Source organism: Glycine soja, chromosome 11 (genome assembly GCF_004193775.1).
Source record: "Glycine soja cultivar W05 chromosome 11, ASM419377v2, whole genome shotgun sequence".
Lineage (NCBI taxonomy): Eukaryota > Viridiplantae > Streptophyta > Magnoliopsida > Fabales > Fabaceae > Glycine > Glycine soja.
Window position 1 is genome coordinate 38,023,311 of NC_041012.1, and position 20,375 is coordinate 38,043,685.

The window sequence follows — 20,375 nt, forward strand, 5'->3', positions numbered from 1 at the left end:
TAAAGGAATATTGAAGGAATTTGTTTCTCTCATTAATATAATTAAATCACCAATTATAACTTAAGAATTATATGCAAATACCACTACTACAAAATACACTTCTACATATTGGTTGTAGAGGCCTTCCTATATCAGTTTATTGAACTGATGTAAATTCAACTATTGTAGAAATTGAGACTTTTCTGCAATTCTCTGAAACATCTTTATCAATCCTCCCCACTTACCTACAAAATTTATATATGTTTTTCTTAAATCATTCGTTTTCTTTTTATATCTACTGACGATTTTTCTTTTTTTCTTTTTCCTTTTTTGGCTATTTTAGATCATATGCTAGACTCAATTGTTTTAATGTATCATTTTTTTACTTATTGTTTTGTAAATATGCAGTTATTGGAGTTTCTTTTTTGTTGTACAGTTAATTATTTTGGAGTGTTCAAGAATAAAAAAAATTATTCTACTGTATTTATGTGAGTAATTTTTATGGGTTTTTAGTCATTATTATTAGTTATTATTGTGTTTTTTATATAAAACTACTACAAAATGAAGATATAAGGAATAAAAACATATTAATTTTCATCTTCATATTTTTCAAATTAGAGATTTTAGTTTTTTTATTTTTTTAATTAAAATATTTTATCACTTACTTTTAAAAATGATTTCAATAATTCAAATGATTTCAACTCTTCAAAAAATGACAAAACAAAAAATATGTAAAAAATTAACAACAAATGAAAATTAAGTTTTTGATATAAAAAATTAATATTTATAAATTAATAATAATAAAATTTAAAATAAAAAACATTTTCTAAAACATTTTAAAAAAATATGTTAAGAAAAAAATGATTTATTAATTGAGTTTTACAAAAATTAAAAATAAATATGTTTAGAATTAGTTCTGGAGGAACCAATTTCTAAATGTTTTTAAAAAATATATAAAAAAGCATTAAATAATTTGCTTATGCGGAAATTCAAAAAAAGTTGTGCTTAGGTGAGAAATTGGTTCATGGGAAACCAACTTTTCACTCTAGAGTGAAGTGTATCATTTACGTAAATGATAATTTACTTGTATTATTTACATAAATAATTGATTAATTGGTATTTTTAATATAAAGATTCTGAAATAAGTAAACAGTTATCAACATGAAATATGTAGTGGAAGATTTCACGTGCTTAAAAATATATCTAAAATAATATAAGTGAGATAAACTCTAATCTCATAAGTACGTGTTTGAGATTGAGTTAAATTTAAATTTAAATTCTAACTTATTTTAATTTTAAGTTGAGAATAGTGCCTTGAGTACTTAAAGATGCATGTGAGTTTTCTAGAATGGTTGTTTGGTGGAATTTTCTTATTGAATTGAGTTTAATTGCAACCTTTGAAAATGAAACGTTTAGGATGAGTTTGATTTGCATTTTTATTTCTTATTGTCATTTTTTGAAAACTATTTTCATTTTTAAAAGATTAGAATTCTGAAAACGTGTTTGGTTTGATTTCTTATTTTCTGTTTTCAAGAAATAAAAATACTGAAAATGTATTTTCAAAAGAAAATATATTTTTAGATTTGCTTAAAGTTACATTTCTTATCACCGTGTTTTCATTTTACCCAAAATGAAGTTCCTAATTTCAACTGAAAACACAGAAAATGAGATTTTATTGTTTCCAGTTTTTAATTTGTTTGAGAAAATATTTTTACTGAAAATGTTTTAAAAAATTCAACCAAACGTATTTCCATCATTATTTTCTATTTTCAGTAAAAATGAAAATAGAAAACAATCAAATCAAACACCCCTTAATTAATAAGGGTTTGTAAAGTTTATGAGCCATGCAATTCTCTTTATTGGTTGGAAATTGCAATCAGCTAACTTCAAGGATCAAGCTGGTAGATTTTAAAGTTGTTATGGGATTTTTTGATTGAACGATGTTGATGTTGATACTTGATAGCTAGCTTGAACAATTTTCTTTGTTGAATTATTGTAGTGAGCAGAACTTTTAATAATGTCTAACTATTATTATGCATTATAGAGGATGGAGGGGGTGTAGGTACAATTGAAGTACTCACACCAAAATTTGGTCCTACTATTAATGAAATTCTCCCAGGCTCTTTGGAAATTATCTATTTTTTAAGAATATATTTATAAAATTAGTTAAAATATTAGCCGATTGAGAGTTAAAAAAACTAATTTATTAAATTAAAAGTGTTTAGTAATATTAGTTATTAAAATAATTAAAAAATATAAAAACAAAAAAATAATTAAATCAAGATTCATTTAAAAAACATAACAAGAAAAATAAGTCAAAGATAAAAGTGAAAAAATATAAAAAGTTGAAAGTAAGCGTTTTAAAAAATACTAGTTAAGCAACATGTCTAAAAATGTTAGAAAAAATTTAAAAACTATTAAAAAACTTATTTATCAAACAATCAAATAAATTTTTAAATTAATGAAAAAAATTAAAAATTAATCAAAATATCTTACCAAACATAACTTAACTTAAATTATTTTTATCAATTAATACTATCTTTTATATATGCTTAAGCATTCTTATGAGTTCTCAAATTTTCAAATATCTCATTATTATTCTTTTATATATATATATATATATATATATATATATATATATATATATATATATATATATATCTTTACTTGTTATATTATATCATCAATTTTATTCATCTTTTATCTAATATCTGTCATCTCTTTTTATTATTTCTCTCCAGCTGTTTATCCTTTGGGATTCCAAACATAATCTTCCTTTTTAGTCAATATTTTTATTTAAAATTAATTTCTTACTAATTTAAAAATGTGATCCATAGCTAACAACACTTGATTCAGTTATTAAAAATCAAACTCATATTTCAGAAAAATGTAAGTAATTTATAATTTTTTTTATAAACATTCAATGAGCCATAAAATATGTTTTGATGTTAGTAAACTCTCAAGATCTACCTCATTTAAATTTTAGTAATAAGAAAAAAAATATGATGCATGAAATGAAAAATGAGAGTTTTATATATTTGATGGTTTATTTATATAGTATTAAATAAATTGTATTTAATAAAAAAGGTTCTCTGCCGCCACATTTGGATGTGTACACATATTATCATTTTATTACAACAACAGGGGGAGGGGTCCTCATCTCATGGACTACGATGTATGATCGTGAAGTTTGTTTAAGAACAAGTGGAGAAAAGTCCAAACTTATTACGTAAAATTGAGTTTTTTTTTTTTTAATTATTTGCAATATTTAATGATATGAGAGGCATTGAATTCCAGACCCACATCACACACTTGTTTCTTTAAGAACAAGTGGAGAAAAGTCCAAACTTATTATGTAAAATTGAGTTTTTTTTTTAATTATTTGCAATATTTTATGATATGAGAGGCATTGAATTCCAGAACCACATCACAGGTTTGTTTCTTTAAGAACAAGTGGAGAAAAGTTCAAACTTATTACGTAAAATTGAGTTTTTTTTAATTATTTGCAATATTTTATGAAACAATTAGTTTATTCTTTCAATTCTGGTTCGACAATTTACAGTGCCTTAAGATAATTTCACCCTTTATAATTATTTAAATATCTAATTTTTAATAAATAATAATTTTTATTTTTTTTACTATTTTTACTCATAAAATTAAAACTAACTAGTGTTGGTTAATATCCCACGAGGTACCCTCTTTAGAATCATAGCCACGCATTAATTCATGGAATACAGCTGTTAAAGTTTGTCTTGTTGGGAAGACTCAACAGTTATTGGTTGACTCAATCTTAATTAAAGCCATCCTTCATAAAACTGCCTATCACTGATTTGATCAGTTCATGAACCCTGCACTTCACTTCAAATTACTCATTTTCATTCATCCACTCAACTCCCTTTCCTACCATGGCACTAGAATTGGTGGGTGGTGCTCTTCTTTCTGCTTTACTTCAGGTTGCATTTGAGAAGCTTGCTTCTCTTCAAGTTCGGGACTTCTTTCGTGGAAGAAAGCTTGATCAAAAGCTGCTCAACAACTTGGAAATCAAGCTGAACTCCATACAGGCTCTGGCTGATGATGCAGAACTAAAGCAGTTCAGAGATCCACGTGTCAGGAACTGGCTTCTTAAGGTCAAAGATGCTGTGTTTGACTCAGAGGATCTCTTGGATGAAATACAACATGAGATCTCCAAATGCCAGGTCGAAGCTGAAGCTGAAGCTGAAGCTGAGTCTCAAACCTGCACTTGCAAGGTACCAAATTTCTTCAAATCTTCTCCTGTTAGTTCCTTTAACAAGGAAATTAAATCAAGGATGGAACAGGTCCTTGAGGACCTTGAAAACCTTGCTAGCCAAAGTGGCTATCTAGGTTTGAAAAATGCAAGTGGTGTTGGATCAGGATTTGGTGGTGCAGTATCACAGCAATCACAATCAACATCTTTGCTTGTTGAAAGTGTTATTTATGGCAGAGATGATGACAAAGAAATGATCTTTAATTGGCTCACATCTGACATTGACAATTGTAACAAACTATCAATACTTTCTATTGTGGGCATGGGTGGGTTGGGTAAGACCACACTTGCCCAACATGTATACAATGACCCAAGGATAGAAAATAAATTTGATATCAAAGCTTGGGTCTGTGTTTCAGAGGAATTTGATGTTTTCAATGTAACAAGAACAATTCTTGAGGCAGTCACTAAATCAACTGATGATAGTAGAAACCGAGAAATGGTTCAGGGAAGGTTGAGCAAAAAATTGACAGGAAAGAGATTTTTTCTTGTTTTGGATGATGTTTGGAACAGAAAACAAAAGGAATGGAAAGATTTGCAAAGTCCTCTTAATGGTGGGGCTCCAGGGAGTAAAATTGTTGTCACTACACGTGACAAGAAAGTTGCTTCAATAGTGGGATCAAATAAAACACATTCCTTAGAGATGTTGCAAGATGATCATTGCTGGCGATTGTTCGCTAAACATGCATTCCAAGATGATAGTCATCAACCGAATCCAGACTTCAAGGAGATTGGTACGAAGATAGTAGAAAAATGTAAAGGACTGCCTCTGGCCTTGACAACAATTGGAAGTCTATTACACCAAAAATCATCTATTCCAGAATGGGAAGGCATATTGAAAAGCGAGATATGGGAATTTTCAGAAGAGGATAGCTATATTGTCCCAGCTTTGGCACTAAGCTATCACCACCTTCCTTCCCATCTCAAGAGATGTTTTGCTTATTGTGCCTTATTCCCCAAAGATTACAGGTTTCACAAGGAGGGTTTAATTCAGCTGTGGATGGCGGAAAACTTTTTACAATGTCATCAACAGAGTAGGAGTCCAGAAGAAGTCGGTGAACAATACTTCAACGATCTTTTGTCAAGGTCCTTCTTTCAACAATCAAGTAGCATAAAGAAAACATATTTTGTCATGCATGACCTTCTCAACGATTTGGCAAAATATGTTTGTGGGGACATCTGTTTCAGGTTGGAAGAAGATCAAGCAAAAAATATACCAAAAACAACCCGTCATTTTTCAGTTGCAACCTATCAGGTTAAATGCTTTGAAGGGTTTGGAACTTTATACGATGCTGAAAGGTTACGCACATTTATGTCATCAAGTGAGAAAATGAAGATTCATAACTACCATCGTTGGCATTGCAAGATGTCAACACATGAATTGTTCTCCGAGTTTAAGTTCTTACGTGTCTTATCTCTGTCTGGTTATTCTAACCTAACAGAGTTGCCTGACTCTGTAGGTAATCTTAAATATCTCCATTCATTAGACCTCTCAAATACTGACATTGAAAAATTACCTGAATCAACATGTTCACTCTACAACTTGCAAATACTGAAGCTAAATGGTTGTACACATTTGAAGGAGCTGCCCTCCAATTTGCATAAACTCACTGATTTGCATCGCCTTGAATTAATAGATACTGGAGTGAGAAAGGTACCGGCACATTTGGGAAAACTGAAGTATCTTCAAGTATTAATGAGTTCGTTTAAGGTTGGCAAAAGTAGGGAGCTCAGTATCCAGCAGCTAGGAGAACTCAATCTTCATGGAAGTCTATCAATAAGGAAACTGCAGAATGTTGAGAATCCCTCAGATGCATTAGCCTTGGATTTAAAAAATAAAACACACCTTGTTGAGGTAGAGTTGAAATGGGATTCAGACTGGAACCCTGATGATTCAACAAAAGAAAGGGATGAAATTGTAATCGAGAATCTACAGCCTTCCAAACACTTGGAGAAGTTGACGATGAGGCATTATGGGGGTAAACAATTTCCAAGGTGGTTATTCAACAATTCCTTATTGAATGTGGTGTCCTTAACCTTCGAGAACTGTGAATCTTGCCAACGTTTGCCTCCCCTTGGACTCTTGCCATGTCTCAACTACCTGAGTATTGTTGGACTTAATGGGATATTGCGTATTGATGCTGAATTTCATGGGAATAGCTCTTGTTCATTTGCATCCTTGGAAACACTGGAGTTCTCCCGGATGAAAGAATGGGTAAAATGGGAATGTCAGGATGTGACAGGTGCTTTTCCACGTCTTAAAGATCTCAGGATATCTAATTGTCCCAAGCTGAAAGGGGACCTGCCAGAGCAACTTGTTTGTTTACAGACACTAACAATTTCGAACTGCAAACAGCTTATGGCTTCTGCTCCCATGGCTCCAGAGATTCGTGTATTGGATTTAAATGACTGTGGAAAGCTGCAACTTGATGATCATCGGACTACTTTGAAAATGCTTAGTGTCGGCGGACAAAGCATGGATACATCGTTGATGGAAAGTATTTGGCACATCATATCTGTTAGTTCTCTTGAAGAGCTGAGGGTTGATTATTGCCCAAATATGAATATTCCAATGAGTAGTTTTCAGGGTTTCCTTGTAAGCTTGCACATCTTAGGTGGCTGCAACTCTCTAACGACCATTCCGCTAGATTTGTTCCCAATACTCAGAGAGCTTTATACCTGGTGGTGTCCTAATCTACAGAGGATTTCACAGGGGCAGGCTCATAATCATCTCCACTATCTGAGTATGAGAGAGTGCCCCCAATTAGAATCATTGCCTGAAGGAATGCATGTCCTCCTTCCATCTCTTCATTATCTGGGCATAGAGGATTGTCCAAAAGTTGAAATGTTTCCCGAAGGAGGTTTGCCATCAAATTTAAAAGAAATGAGTCTTGGTAGTTCCAAACTTATGTCCTTATTGAAAAGTGCCTTGGGAGGCAATCACTCTCTAGAAAGCTTATATATTGGAGAAGTGGATGTTGAGTGTCTTCCTGACGAAGGTGTACTGCCACACTCTCTTGTTTCTCTAGGGATCAATAAGTGTGGAGATCTAAAAAGACTGGACTACAAAGGTCTCTGCCACCTCTCCTCTCTCAAGGAATTGCGTCTTGAAGACTGCCCCAGGCTCCAATGCTTACCAGAGGAGGGTCTGCCCAAATCCATTTCATATTTGCGAATTTGGGGGGAGTGTCCGTTGCTCAAACAACGTTGCAGGAAACCCGAAGGTGAAGACTGGCCAAAGATTGCTCACATTGAACACTTCTACATATAAGGTAGTGAGGTTGATCATAAAGAATAATGGTGAAAGATGTAGATGCTTCTCTATTGCCTGCAATTTACTAATTAATTGTTTTCTAAACTTATTTTTGCTTTCTGCTTGCTAGACGCCACCGCTCAGTTATTTATTATTCGACAAAATAATTGTTTAATATAGTTTCAAGTGATTTTAGTCCCTTGATATTGTGTAATAGGGAATTCTATTTATTGAATTATGTCATTTACATAACTGTTTTTTCTTTTCTAAAAAAAGACAACTCTTATAACTGGTTAGTTAAAAGTGATTGATTCTGCTTGGATAAAATATTTCACTCTTGAATTTTACTACTAATTTTTTCGATAAATTATTATGTTACCGACATCATGTTTTCGACATATTGTTAATTAACTTGAAGAGTTTTAAGTTCTAAAGAGATGATAGGTTTAATATAGTTAGAGGTGATTTCAGCCCCTAGGTGTTGAGTAATATGGAATTCAATTTATTGTATTATGTGTCATTTATATAACTTTTTTTTATTTTAAAAAAAGAAAGAAAAGAGAACTCTTATAACTGGTTAGTTGTAAATATATAGTTTACATCTTTTTAGTCTTGAATTCCAGGTGAGCTAACTCTTATATGGATTCAATCATACATCAACAGGGGAATCTAGGTGAGTTCTCAATGCAGTTGAATCGAATTCCTTGACGCTCAACAAGTCCACCATCTATCTTTGCTGTAGGACCCAAGTCTTCATCTCATGTCCTCACTTCATTTGTGTACCCTTCAACTCAGCATTTAGCCGCTGCACATTTTTTCAGTTACTTAGAGCTTTTAAGACCCTGTTAGTATATCTATTGTAACAATATGACAGGATATGTTTTTGACACATCAAAAGCCTAATTATTTTGTTATTGATGGATTATGTGTGATGTCCTTTTTTTTATAAAAATAAACCATTATTACAATGGCATAATATGCTTCATTGATAATGCATGTACATGTTCACCGTGGATTAAACTTAAACTTTTTCTAATCTAGATCGATAAAATTACAAATACTGGTCAGCTAAAATGAAAAGTTAAAAATACAAGGGATGATGTAAAATATTTTAAACCAATAATGGGTTAAATTCATCTTATGAAAAATAGTAACTCAAAGGATTCACCGCTGGGTTTCTCCTTTTAATTTGATAAGGCCTGAAATTTGTCTGGTCTTAGCCACATTGGTGCATTCTGCTGTGAATTATGGTTGATCAACTTGTTGTGCTTATTGTAACCTCCTTTTTATTGATAACACGTAATTAGCACCTTAAGCTTCCCCGGTGACATCTCAAGTATTCCTACAAATTTTGGTTCTTTGAATCAACTATTAAACTAATTCTCGAACGGGGTAACACACATCTAATGTTTTGAATCAGGTCATTATCCCTATATTATTATGAAGTATTGTATGCTTAAGGCCAAGGTCACAAATAGTTTGTGAGCATGGAAAAATATTTTCGATATGAAGATGAGATAGTGGTAAAATCAACGCGTTACTCCTCTTGAAAATAAAGTCAAAGTGATATTTCTCTTAATGCAACTAAACATTATTTAGGGAAAAAAAAATGGGTTTGTCTGGCCACACTAAAATGCAATGTTTAAGTAAAGGTTTGTAAAGTTTGATGACTGTATGTACAAATCTATGAGGTATGCAATTCTCTTTAGTGGTTGCAAATTACTATCCGCTAACTAGAAGGCTAGAGCTGCTAAACTTTGAAGTTTTTTTTTTCTGATTGAAACAAGTTGATACTCAATAACTTGCCTGAACAATTTTTCTTCGTCAAATTATTCCAGTGTGTAGAAATTTTTAGTCTATTATTATGCATTATAAATGTTATGTGATTTTAATGGTTATTTATTTTAGAGAATGAACGGGGGTGCCTTTTTAGTCTATTATTATTGTTTACCCTTTAAACATCTCTTTTCATATATCATGCTGATATATCCTTTTGTTTGACATTTATTTCTGGCTATGACTAAGTTAGTTGCTAAATCATGCAAAGATGATCGGCAAAAGGTTTGTTGTGGCCTTGGTTTTCCTTAACTTTTTTTTGTAAGGTTTCAGTTAGCAATTTAAGTAAGGGAATAAGAATAGTGTAGTTGTGGAAAGAATGAAATTCTCCCTCGCTCTGTGAATATTATCCGCTTTTTTAACTTTGATTAGTTTTTTAAGTATGATGAAGGAATTGAAATTTGTAGAGATATTTTAGAGCTTTATATGAAAGTCAAAAGCCTTAAGTAATTATAAAAAAAAAATATAACATATAGTAACAATAAAAACTATAGAATTTTTTTTACTTTATTATGAGTGAACACTGGTATGATTAATTTAATATATTTCAACTCATTAATATATAGGTAAGGAATTTTGAGATATATGTGAAAATTAATGCGATCTATGCAACTTGTATACTAATAAAGATAAATAAAATCAACGACGATCGGTATAAGTGATAGTGACTTATGTCTCTTAATCAAGTGATTCATAATTTAAATCATGTTTGACCATTAGATATGAAATATTTATGGGACAAAATAATTGTTTAATATAGTTAAAAGAGATTTTAGCCCGTGGATATTGTGTAATACGGAATTCTATTTATTGCATTATGTCATTTACATAACTGTTTTTTCTTTTCTGAAAAAAGAGAACAATTATAACTGGTTAGTTGTAAATATAGAGTTTCCATGTTTTTAGTCTTGAATTCCAGATGAGCTAATCTTATATGGATTTAATCATACATCGATTGGTGAATGCTGGTGAGTTCTCAATTGTTCGCTTTTTTTGTTGCAGTTGAATACTTGAATCGAATTCCTTGATTCTCAAGAAGCTTCTCTGGGACTCAAATCTTTATCTTATGAAAAATAGTAACTCTCGAAGGATTCACGGCTGGGTTTCTCCTTTTAATTTGCTAAGGCCTGAAATTTGTCTGGTCTTAGCCAAATTGGTGCATGCTGCTGTGAATTAAGAGCAGCTAATGATTTGTGGGCATCCAGTTCAACGTTTCACCTGTTTTGTAGACTTGATATCATCATTGGTTGATGTTGTTCATGCTTTCTAGTATATGCTATTTTTTTCATTAGTTATAATGTTTGTTATCGTCATGAGTTCAAAGGATCGATGACAAATGTGATGAAATTTTAATTGAATCTATGAAATCTATTTTATGTAGTTATTACTTTTTTTTCCTTTTTATGATGCAGTTATTTATTTTTATTTTATTTGATACCATCATAATTAACACCTCAAGCACCCCGGTAATATCCCAAGTATTCCCATAAGCTTCAATGTATCAACTATTGAGCTAATTCTTGGTCCGAGTAACACTATCTAATATTTTAAATTGGGTCTTTATCTCTATATTATTATGAAGTATCCGTATGTTTAAGACCAATTCCACAAATAATTTGTCAGCATGAGAAAATATTTTCTATATGAAGATGAGATAGTGATAAAATTAACGCGTCACTCCTCTTGAAAATAAAGTCAAAGTGATATTTCTCTTAATGCAATTAAACATTATTTAAGAAAAAAAATGGATTTGTCTGGTCATACTAAATGAAATGTTTAAGTAATAAAGGTTTGTAAAATTTGATGACTGCAAATACAAATCTATGAGGTATGCAATTCTCTTTAGTGGTTGCAAATTACTATAGGCTAGCTACAAGGCTCAAGCTGTTAGATTTTGAAGTTTTTTTTTTTTTTTGATTGAAACAAGTTGATACTCAATAGCTCGCCTGAACAATTTTTCTTTGTTGAATTTTGCTGTGTGCAGAACTTTATAGTCTATTATTATGCATTATAAATGTTATTTGATTTTAATGGTCAACTGGTCATTGGTTTATTTATTTTAGAGGATGAACGGGTTGCCTTTTTAGTCTATTATTATTGTTTACCCTTTAAGCATCTCTTATCATATATCATGCTGTTATATCGTTTTGTTTGACATTTATTTCAGGCTATGACTCAGTTAGTTGCTAAATCATGTGAAGATGCTCGGCAAAAGGTTTGTTGTGGCTTTGGCTTTCCTTAACTTTTTTTTGTAAGGTTTCAGTTAGAAATTTAAGCAAGGGAATAATAACAGTGTAGTTGTGGAAAGAATGAAATTCTCCCTCGCTCTGTGAATATTATCCGCTTTTTTAACTTCAATTATTTTTATAGTATCCTAAAAGAATTGAAATTTATGGAGATATTTTAGAGTTTCATGTGAAAGGCAAAAGCCTTAAGTAATTATAAAAATAAAAAAAATATAACATAAAGGAACAATAAAAACTATAAAAAATATTTTTTTTTACTTTATTGTGAGTCAACACTTTATCATCAATTTGATATATTTCAACTTATTAACATATACCCAAGTCATTACACGAGACAAGAAAGTTGCTTCAATAGTGGGATCAAATAAAACACATTGCTTAGTGCTGTTGCAAGATGATCATTGCTGGCGATTGTTCGCTAAACATGCATTCCAAGATGATAGTCATCAACCAAATCCAGACTTCAAGGAGATTGGTACGAAGATAGTAGAAAAATGTAAAGGACTGCCTCTGGCCTTGACAACAATTGGAAGTCTATTACACCAAAAATCATCTATTTCAGAATGGGAAGGCATATTCAAAAGCGAGATATGGGAATTTTCAGAAGAGGACAGCTCTATTGTCCCTGCTTTAGCACTAAGCTATCACCACCTCCCTTCCCATCTCAAGAGATGTTTTGCTTATTGTGTCTTATTCCCCAAAGATTACAGGTTTGACAAGGAGGGTTTAATTCAGCTGTGGATGGCGGAAAACTTTTTACAATGTCATCAACAGAGTCGGAGTCCAGAAGAAGTCGGTGAACAATACTTCAACGATCTTTTGTCAAGGTCCTTCTTTCAACAATCAAGCAGCATAAAGAGAACACATTTTGTCATGCATGACCTTCTCAACGATTTGGCAAAATATGTTTGTGGGGACATCTATTTCAGGTTGGAAGATGATCAAGCCAAAAATATACCAAAAACAACCCGTCATTTTTCTGTTGCAACATACATGTTAAATGCTTTGATGGGTTTGGAACTTTATACAATGCAGAAAGGTTACGCACATTTATGTCATCAAGTGAGAAAATGAAGATTCATAACTACAATCGTTGGCATTGCAAGATGTCAACAGATGAATTGTTCTCCAAGTTTAAGTTCTTACGTGTCTTATCTCTGTCTGGTTATTCTAGCCTAACAGAGGCTCCTGACAAATACTGACATTGAAAAATTACCTGAATCAACATGTTCACTCTACAACTTGCAAATACTGAAGCTGAATTATTGTAAACATTTGAAGGAGCTCCCCTCAAATTTGCATAAACTCACTGATTTGCATCGCCTTACATTAATAAATACTGGAGTGAGAAAGGTACCAGCACATTTGGGAAAACTGAAGTATCTTCAAGTATTAATGAGTCCGTTTAATGTTGGCAAAAGTAGGGAGTTCAGTATCCAGCAGCTAGGAGAACTCAATACTCATGGAAGTCTATCAATTAGGAAACTGCAGAATGTTGAGAATCCCTCAGATGCATTGGCAGTGGATTTGAAAAATAAAACACACCTTCTGGAGGTAGAGTTAGAATGGGATTCAGACTGGAACCCTGATGATTCAACAAAAGAAAGGGATGAAATTGTAATCGAGAATCTACAGCCTTCCAAACACTTGGAGAAGTTGACGATGAGGAACTATGGGGCTAAACAATTTCCAAGGTGGTTATTCAACAATTCATTATTGAATATGGTGTCCTTAACCTTCGAGAACTGTCAATCTTGCCAATGTTTGCCTCCCCTTGGACTCTTGCCATTTCTGAAGGAGCTTTCAATTAAAGGGCTTGATGGGATTGTGAGTATTAATGCTGATTTTTTCGGGAGTAGCTCTTGTTCATTTACATCCTTGGAATCTTTGAAGTTCTACGATATGACGGAATGGGAAGAATGGGAATGTAAAGGTGTGACAGGTGCTTTTCCACGTCTTCGACGTCTTTCTATAATGCGTTGTCCCAAGCTGAAAGGGCACTTGCCAGAGCAACTATGTCATTTAAATGATCTAATGATTTATGGGTGCGGACAACTTGTACTGATAGGAAGAAGGACGTACGTGAGGAAGAAGCACGAAGGACGTACACGAGGGAGAAGCAGGAGTGTCCAGCTGGCATAAGGGTAGTGGGTGTACCAAACATGTTGGCTGCCACCACTCCTATTAGCACTAATAATTTGTTAGGATTTCTGTTATAAGAATATTCTAGTATATCAGCCAAGTTCTATATATATGATGATGTGTGTAATTCAGATTATGGAAAAAGAATATTGCCCTTGCCTTGAATTGTTCTTCTCCTTCCTTCTTGATTTTCTGGAGGTGCTGACCCTCGAAGTTCAACAAACAAAACAACCTTGCACGTAACATGTACCTTCTGCTCTCAGTGCCCCAGATATTCATAAATTAGACCTAGGAGACTGTGGAAAGCTGCAAATTGATCATGGGACAACTTTGAAACAGCTTACCATTAACCGTCACAACGTGGAGGCAGCCTTACTCGAACAGATTGGACGCAGTTACTCTTGTTCAAATAACAATATTCCCATGCACAGTTGCTATGATTTCCTTGTATGGTTGCACATCAATGGTGGCTGCGACTCTCTAACGACCATTCCGCTAGATATCTTCCCAATACTCAGGGAGCTTCATATCAGGAAGTGTCCTAATCTACAGAGGATTTCACAGGGGCAGGCTCATAATCATCACTTACTGTGGAGATCTTAAAAGACTGGACTACAAAGGTCTCTGCCACCTCTCCTCTCTTGAGAGATTGAGTCTTGAAGACTGCCCCAGGCTCCAATGCTTACCAGAGGAGGGTCTGCCCAAATCCATTTCAACTTTGAACATTTGGGAATGTCGGTTGCTCAAACAACGTTGCAGGAAAACCCAAGGCGAAGACTGGCCAAAGATTGCTCACATTGAGCACGTGCATTGTTAACCAAGGTAGTAACGTTGATTTTAAAGAATTATGGTGAAACTTGTACGCCGCTGAGTTATTTATTATTGGACAAAATAATTGTTTAATATAGTTTCAAGTGATTTTAGTCCTGGATATTGTGTAATAAGGAATCCTAAAAGAATTGAAATTTATAGAGATAATTTAGAGTTTCATGTGAATGTCAAAAAAAAGCCTTTAAGTAATTATAAAAATAAAAATATATAACATAAAGGAACAATAAAAACTATAAAAGAATATCTTTTTTACTTTATTGTGAGTCAATACTGTTATCATCAATTTGATATATTTCAACTTATTAATATATACCCAAGTTATTTAGGAATAGAGGTAAAAATCAATGTGATCAATGCAAATGCGTCGATACTAATAAAGATAAATAAAATCAATAATGATTAGTGTAAGTGATAGTGACTTGTGTCTTTTAATTAAGTGATTAATTATTTGAATTCTATTTGGTATTTGAGTATGAAATAAATTGTGTTGTAAGAAAAATATTCATATTATGTTCGTTCAGAATTTCTAACGAAGATAAGTCACTACCACTTTCACTCAGACTATTTCATTCTAATATCATAATATCATGGTCGACAAAAAAAACTCAAGAAGTATGAATTAAGTGTAAAGCTTTTTTTTTTTTTGTCTATTTTGTTTGAGATGGATCACACTAGAACGCTTAAAAATATTTAACTGAACTAGTGACAAAATAATATAAAAATATGATTAAAAAAATTACACAGTTTTGTATAAAAAATTGAACTTAATTGTTCTATAGTTCAGTTTTTTTAAATTTGAACTGTTCTAAAATCAAATTGTTTAAACTAAATTGAATTGTAACATGAGATAAAAAAATGTAAAAAATGTGTTTTAAAATAAGATGTTTGTTGAGAATAATTCAAACAATTCCAAGCACCTCAAAAGCAATTCGATCAAGTGCATTTCAGAACATTTCAAAGTAGTTTAAAACTGTTTAATTCAGTTCGTTTAAACTATTTGAGTTTTTTAGCGGTTCAATTCAATTAATCTATTTTGTCCACCCCTAAGACTACTTTTATGACAAAGAAGAGTAATGATATTTTCTTCTTATGAAACAAATCATTTTTTCCACCAAGTTCAAAGTGACATATGTGACTTATTTACTTTAAAATATTAATTTATTTTAACCTTTATAGTTGTTGTTTTTTTAAACTTACCTCTTTCATCCACTAGAGTGTAAACCAAAAAGACATTTTTATATTCCATTTTCTCTCAAAATATTTAGTGTGAACAAGTTTATTAAACATGTTAAAAGAAACAGTGTGAACTAATTTTAAAGAGATGATAAATAAAGAGAAAGAATAAATTATATTTTTCATTCTTTAACTTTTACAAATTTATTGTTTTCATCCTTGAATTTTTTGAAAATTGATCTTAGTTCTAAAACTTTTATTTTATCCCTGGTTTTTATCTATTTAAACGTCAACTGATGACTTAACACTTGTTTTATTATTATTTTATTTTATTTTGTTTTCAAATGATTTACTTTATATTTTTCTCTCTTTTTTTTCTTTATATTCAAGTTTTGTCCCTCCTACTTCTTCTCCCTTATCAACAATTCTTCCCCAAGACAACCCTGCCGTTACTACTACCCCTTCTCCTCCCCTCCCCTCTACAATCATAGTTGTGGTTGCTTCACTAAAAGCACTCCCTCAACATGACAAGCTTTTTGAGAGTTGTTACTAATGTTACGTCTCCCTTATTGTTAATGTCATCCTCATCTTTGTTTCTTATCTCGTGACACTTTTTTTTTTCATCTTTCTCTTTAATTTCTCCCACTTCCCACCAAAATGGTAGGGATCTGGATCCAGATCCGGAGCAAGTTTAATTTTTGTAGTTTGTTCTTCTAGGTTGTTGGCAACAACAGGTAGCAAGTGCCCTCCATGATTTTGGTGACAATGAGATTTTGAATATTGGGTTTTTTTGTGTGTAAAGGAATCGTCGTGATGCTATCTTAATTCAATTGTGATGAACCCCATGAATCATATGAACATAATAGGATTCTTGTGAGAGGTGGTTGAGGGATCAAATGGGTTTGAAAAGAGAAATTGTTAGATCTATTTCGTGATAATAATGAAGGTTAATGATGGTTTAAAGATCTTCTTAGGATTTAAGGATTCACTGTTCATGGTCATGAGTTTGATTTTATCCACTAAAAATTGAATCTTCTTTAAATTTGAAGAATGAAGTTTATCTCTGTTCCATGAAATTTGAAGAATGAAGCTTAACTCTAAGTTTGTTGACCTAATTTGTGTTTCCATCTTAATTTGAAATTGTGCATATGATGAATTTGGATTTAGGCTAATAATTTTTGAGCTTGAATTTAAAATTGGAATATAGCAATCTTTGACTGTTTTTAATGCAAGAATATGTTTAAGACTTTTTAAATAAATTATTCATGTGTAATTTATGTGGCACTTTTTAGTAGCTAGAAAACGTAATAAAATAAAATAATAATTAAAGAAAATAATCATGTCAACAATTAACATCTAAAATAGATAAAAATGAAGAAAACCACGGATGAAATAAAAGTTGAAAGACTAAGACCAATATCAAAAGGATCAAGGACAAAAACTAGACATTTGAAGAAGATAAAGGACAAAAACATAGTTTACTCTAAAGAAAAATTTATATGAATCAAAATCAAAACATGATCATCTTAGAGGAACTAAAAGCATATTTATATTTATGCCTACCAGCATATATAAGAAAAGAGCGATGGGTGAAAGTGTCCAACCATCAAATCAGCATTTCATATATTAGCAACGCAATGGGCCTTTATAGTCGAAGACCCTTCTTCAAAAGGCCGAAGGTTTTCAATAGGGATTACATTAATTCTTCCATCAAAGCCAATTGAACAACCATACTAGATATATTAAGGATGTGCTCAAACAACAGAAAATTCTATGTTCCATTTCTAATATCTGAGTAGATTCTTATGATCATGTATTACTTGTGTGGTGAGTCATCATATCATACACAAACTTACCCTCCAGAACATCTTGCCATCAATAAGGTCATAAGGAACAGGACCAAATTTTCTTGGATCATTGCTGTTATACTTGTTATCTCCCTCAACCCAAACGGTACCCTTTGGCACCTATAGAGGGAAGGCATACTCAGACAATGAAATCTCCAAAACACATTCAGCGATGGAAAAAATTAATTATTGTCAAAATTCTCTAGACCAAAGGCCATCAAATATCAAGCCAATTCTTAATGTGAAGAAGCAAGGATGCAATATACCAGTCATCCCAAAAATAACAAACGAAATACAAGCAAAGCAAAACCCATACTCAAAATGATCACAAAAAATTAGAATTTAATTTTCATAAGAAATTGACCATACCACAATCGTCTTAGACTTATCACCGTTATCAGGAGAGGAAATGCGTGTAAAATTATCACCCTCATATTCATACGTCTCAGGATTGGAAATGTGTGTAACGCTATCACCGTTTGAGGATTGCGCAAGACTACAATATCTCCACAAGCAACTTTACCAAACCGGGGTGAGATCTTTTCCATTAAGAACACAGCTGTTTTCAAATGGATTGTAGGAAGCATGCTAGGACCATAGGTCTGCAGCAGCACTAGAAGTGGTTACCTGATAAAATAGAATTTAAGACAGGTTGACATAGAAATCATGCTTACCACAGCAGGCGCCATCAGATAGGTTTTGGTAACGTATATAAAACAGTAAAACTTAGAAAACCTCCATCCTGCTTTAATAATAGGCTCTAATGCCTCCAGGTTTCTCAATATCATCACTGCCGTTTTCCTCTGCAGGTACAAATCCCAAATACTGTTATCTGATCACCATTAGCAAACCAAAAACATGTCAGATGTGAGTGTTAGTATGAAGAAGGACGAATAGCAAGGGTTTTGCAGCAGATGAAGTGTGGGTCAGAGATAACGTTGGTGTAGGTGGATCAAATGGTGTCAGATAACTAAGATGATGGGAGAAAAGAAAATTGAGAAAAAGAATAAATAAAAAAAAAAAGCATGTATGTTTATTGTTAGCTCGTTATATAACACAGAAGTAGCACTATCACATTATTTTCTACTTGACAAACCAAATTCAACTTTTTCTCAATTTTTATGGTAATCAAGCAGCGTCAAGAAAGAAGTTATATTTTACACCTTTTCCAAATTCCAATCAGACACAAGAAACATATCCCAGTACAGGGCAATTTCAATTTACAAATGAGCATAAAAAATTATAAACCAAGTGACTTGACACAGATCAATTCATGCTAGACAGTGAAAATCCCTAATTGGAGAGCAAAACCACAGACAAAAACAAATTCTTGTGATCCAAAACCATTCATCAAAGATCGATTAAGCTACAAGTATTTACAGGTCACAAATCTCAGCATTCATAGATAAAATCCAACAAAGAACCTCTCTGTGTGTGCGTAGTGTGCACGTGTCCACGATTGAGAACATACATCAAACAAAATTTGCAATCTAAATCAAACAACCAATTTACACAGCAAACAAAGTGATTATTACCAATAAAATCAGGAATAAACATCTAAATTGTCCCCAAAGAACAACAGACATAAGCAGGTGAGTTCTTCTTAGTTAGGGCTTGCATATATAGCTAATTAATATATTGTTATGAAGAAATTAATATATGCAAATGAATATTGCAGAGATAAATCTCAAATTGCAAATTCGATTGTGAGGGGACTTACTAAATAATCACCACAGGGGCTGTGGTTCAATGTGTCAACATCAGGAATATGTGATAATATACATTTGTTCTCTTGGTCAGCAAACTTGCGCCAAAAGATGCACAAGTTACACGTTCCAAGGGTGCTTGTAGACGTGATCCTGTGTCTATGCTTTCACCATTATGCTATTTCTTCACTCAATTAAGTCAACACACCACACAAAAGTTTTGATTTAGGTTTTAGCTGCTAATAAAAGAGGAATTTTACTCAAGCAATTGAATCTGACAGGGGAAATGAATAATTAATTCATCAAGCTTGTTCAAATTAGAAGTTAATATCAAAGAAATTAAATTAACAGTTAAAGAATCAAGTCCAGGAAAAATAAGGAACGAATTAGCTACAAAAGATAAAATTATCGAGAGGTAGATCCTAAAGAAACGTGACTATGCTTTGAAAGCAGCTACCGCAAAAATCGAATTCCCTGAATCAATCGACAATGCACTAATAATAGATATGAGCTATATAAGAAGAAAAATACCGAATGTAGGAATATAGTTGAAAATTAATGTGATCAATGATTAGTATAAAACTAATAATGATTAGTATAAGTGGTAGTGATTTGTGTTTTTTAATTAAATGAAATTGAAAAGAGGAATTGTGAGATCTATTTCGTGTTAATGATGAAGGTTGAGGGTGGTTTAAAGATCTGCTTAAGATTTAAAGATTCATTGTCTATGGTCATGGGTTTGACTTCGCCCACTAGAAATTGAATCTTCCTTAAATTTGAAGAATGAAGCTTATCTCCGTTTTCATGAAATTTGAATAATGAAGCTTAACTCTAAGTTTGTAGACCTAATTTGTGTTTCCATCTTAATTTGAAATAGTGCATATGATGAATTTGGATTTAGGTTAATAATTTTTGTGCTTGAATTTAAAATTGAAATATAACAATCTTTGATGAATTTTAATACAAGAATATGTTTAAGACTTTTTAAATAAATTATTCATGTAATTTATGACAATTTTTAGTGGCTAGAAAACATAATAAAATAAAATAATAATCAAAGAAAATGATCATGTCATC

At 32.1% G+C, this 20,375-nt stretch overlaps 2 protein-coding genes and 1 pseudogene across 3 annotated transcripts; 2 read left to right on the forward strand and 1 right to left on the reverse strand.

The window, feature by feature from the left end:
- Positions 1 to 3,726: 3,726 nt before the first annotated feature.
- Positions 3,727 to 8,487, forward strand: LOC114377064 (putative disease resistance RPP13-like protein 1). Of its 2 annotated transcripts, none has more exons than XM_028335447.1 (2): positions 3,727 to 7,536; positions 8,141 to 8,487. In XM_028335447.1, exon 1 carries the CDS (start codon positions 3,885 to 3,887, stop codon positions 7,533 to 7,535), a length of 3,651 nt encoding a protein of 1,216 aa, XP_028191248.1. In that variant the 5' UTR covers positions 3,727 to 3,884; the 3' UTR covers position 7,536; positions 8,141 to 8,487. The 2 variants fall into 2 exon arrangements, with proteins under 2 accessions (XP_028191248.1, XP_028191250.1); XM_028335449.1 differs by having other exon boundaries at positions 8,181 to 8,487.
- A 1,046-nt stretch (positions 8,488 to 9,533) lies between these two features.
- LOC114373261 (putative disease resistance RPP13-like protein 1) lies at positions 9,534 to 12,796 on the forward strand. Its single transcript, XM_028330765.1, has 4 exons — positions 9,534 to 9,578; positions 11,521 to 11,568; positions 11,724 to 11,775; positions 11,922 to 12,796. The coding sequence occupies exons 1-4, from the start codon at positions 9,534 to 9,536 to the stop codon at positions 12,671 to 12,673; spliced, it is 897 nt and encodes a 298-aa protein (XP_028186566.1). The 3' UTR covers positions 12,674 to 12,796.
- Positions 12,797 to 17,335: 4,539 nt separating this feature from the next.
- Positions 17,336 to 19,272, reverse strand: LOC114375726 (annotated as a pseudogene).
- Positions 19,273 to 20,375: the final 1,103 nt, after the last annotated feature.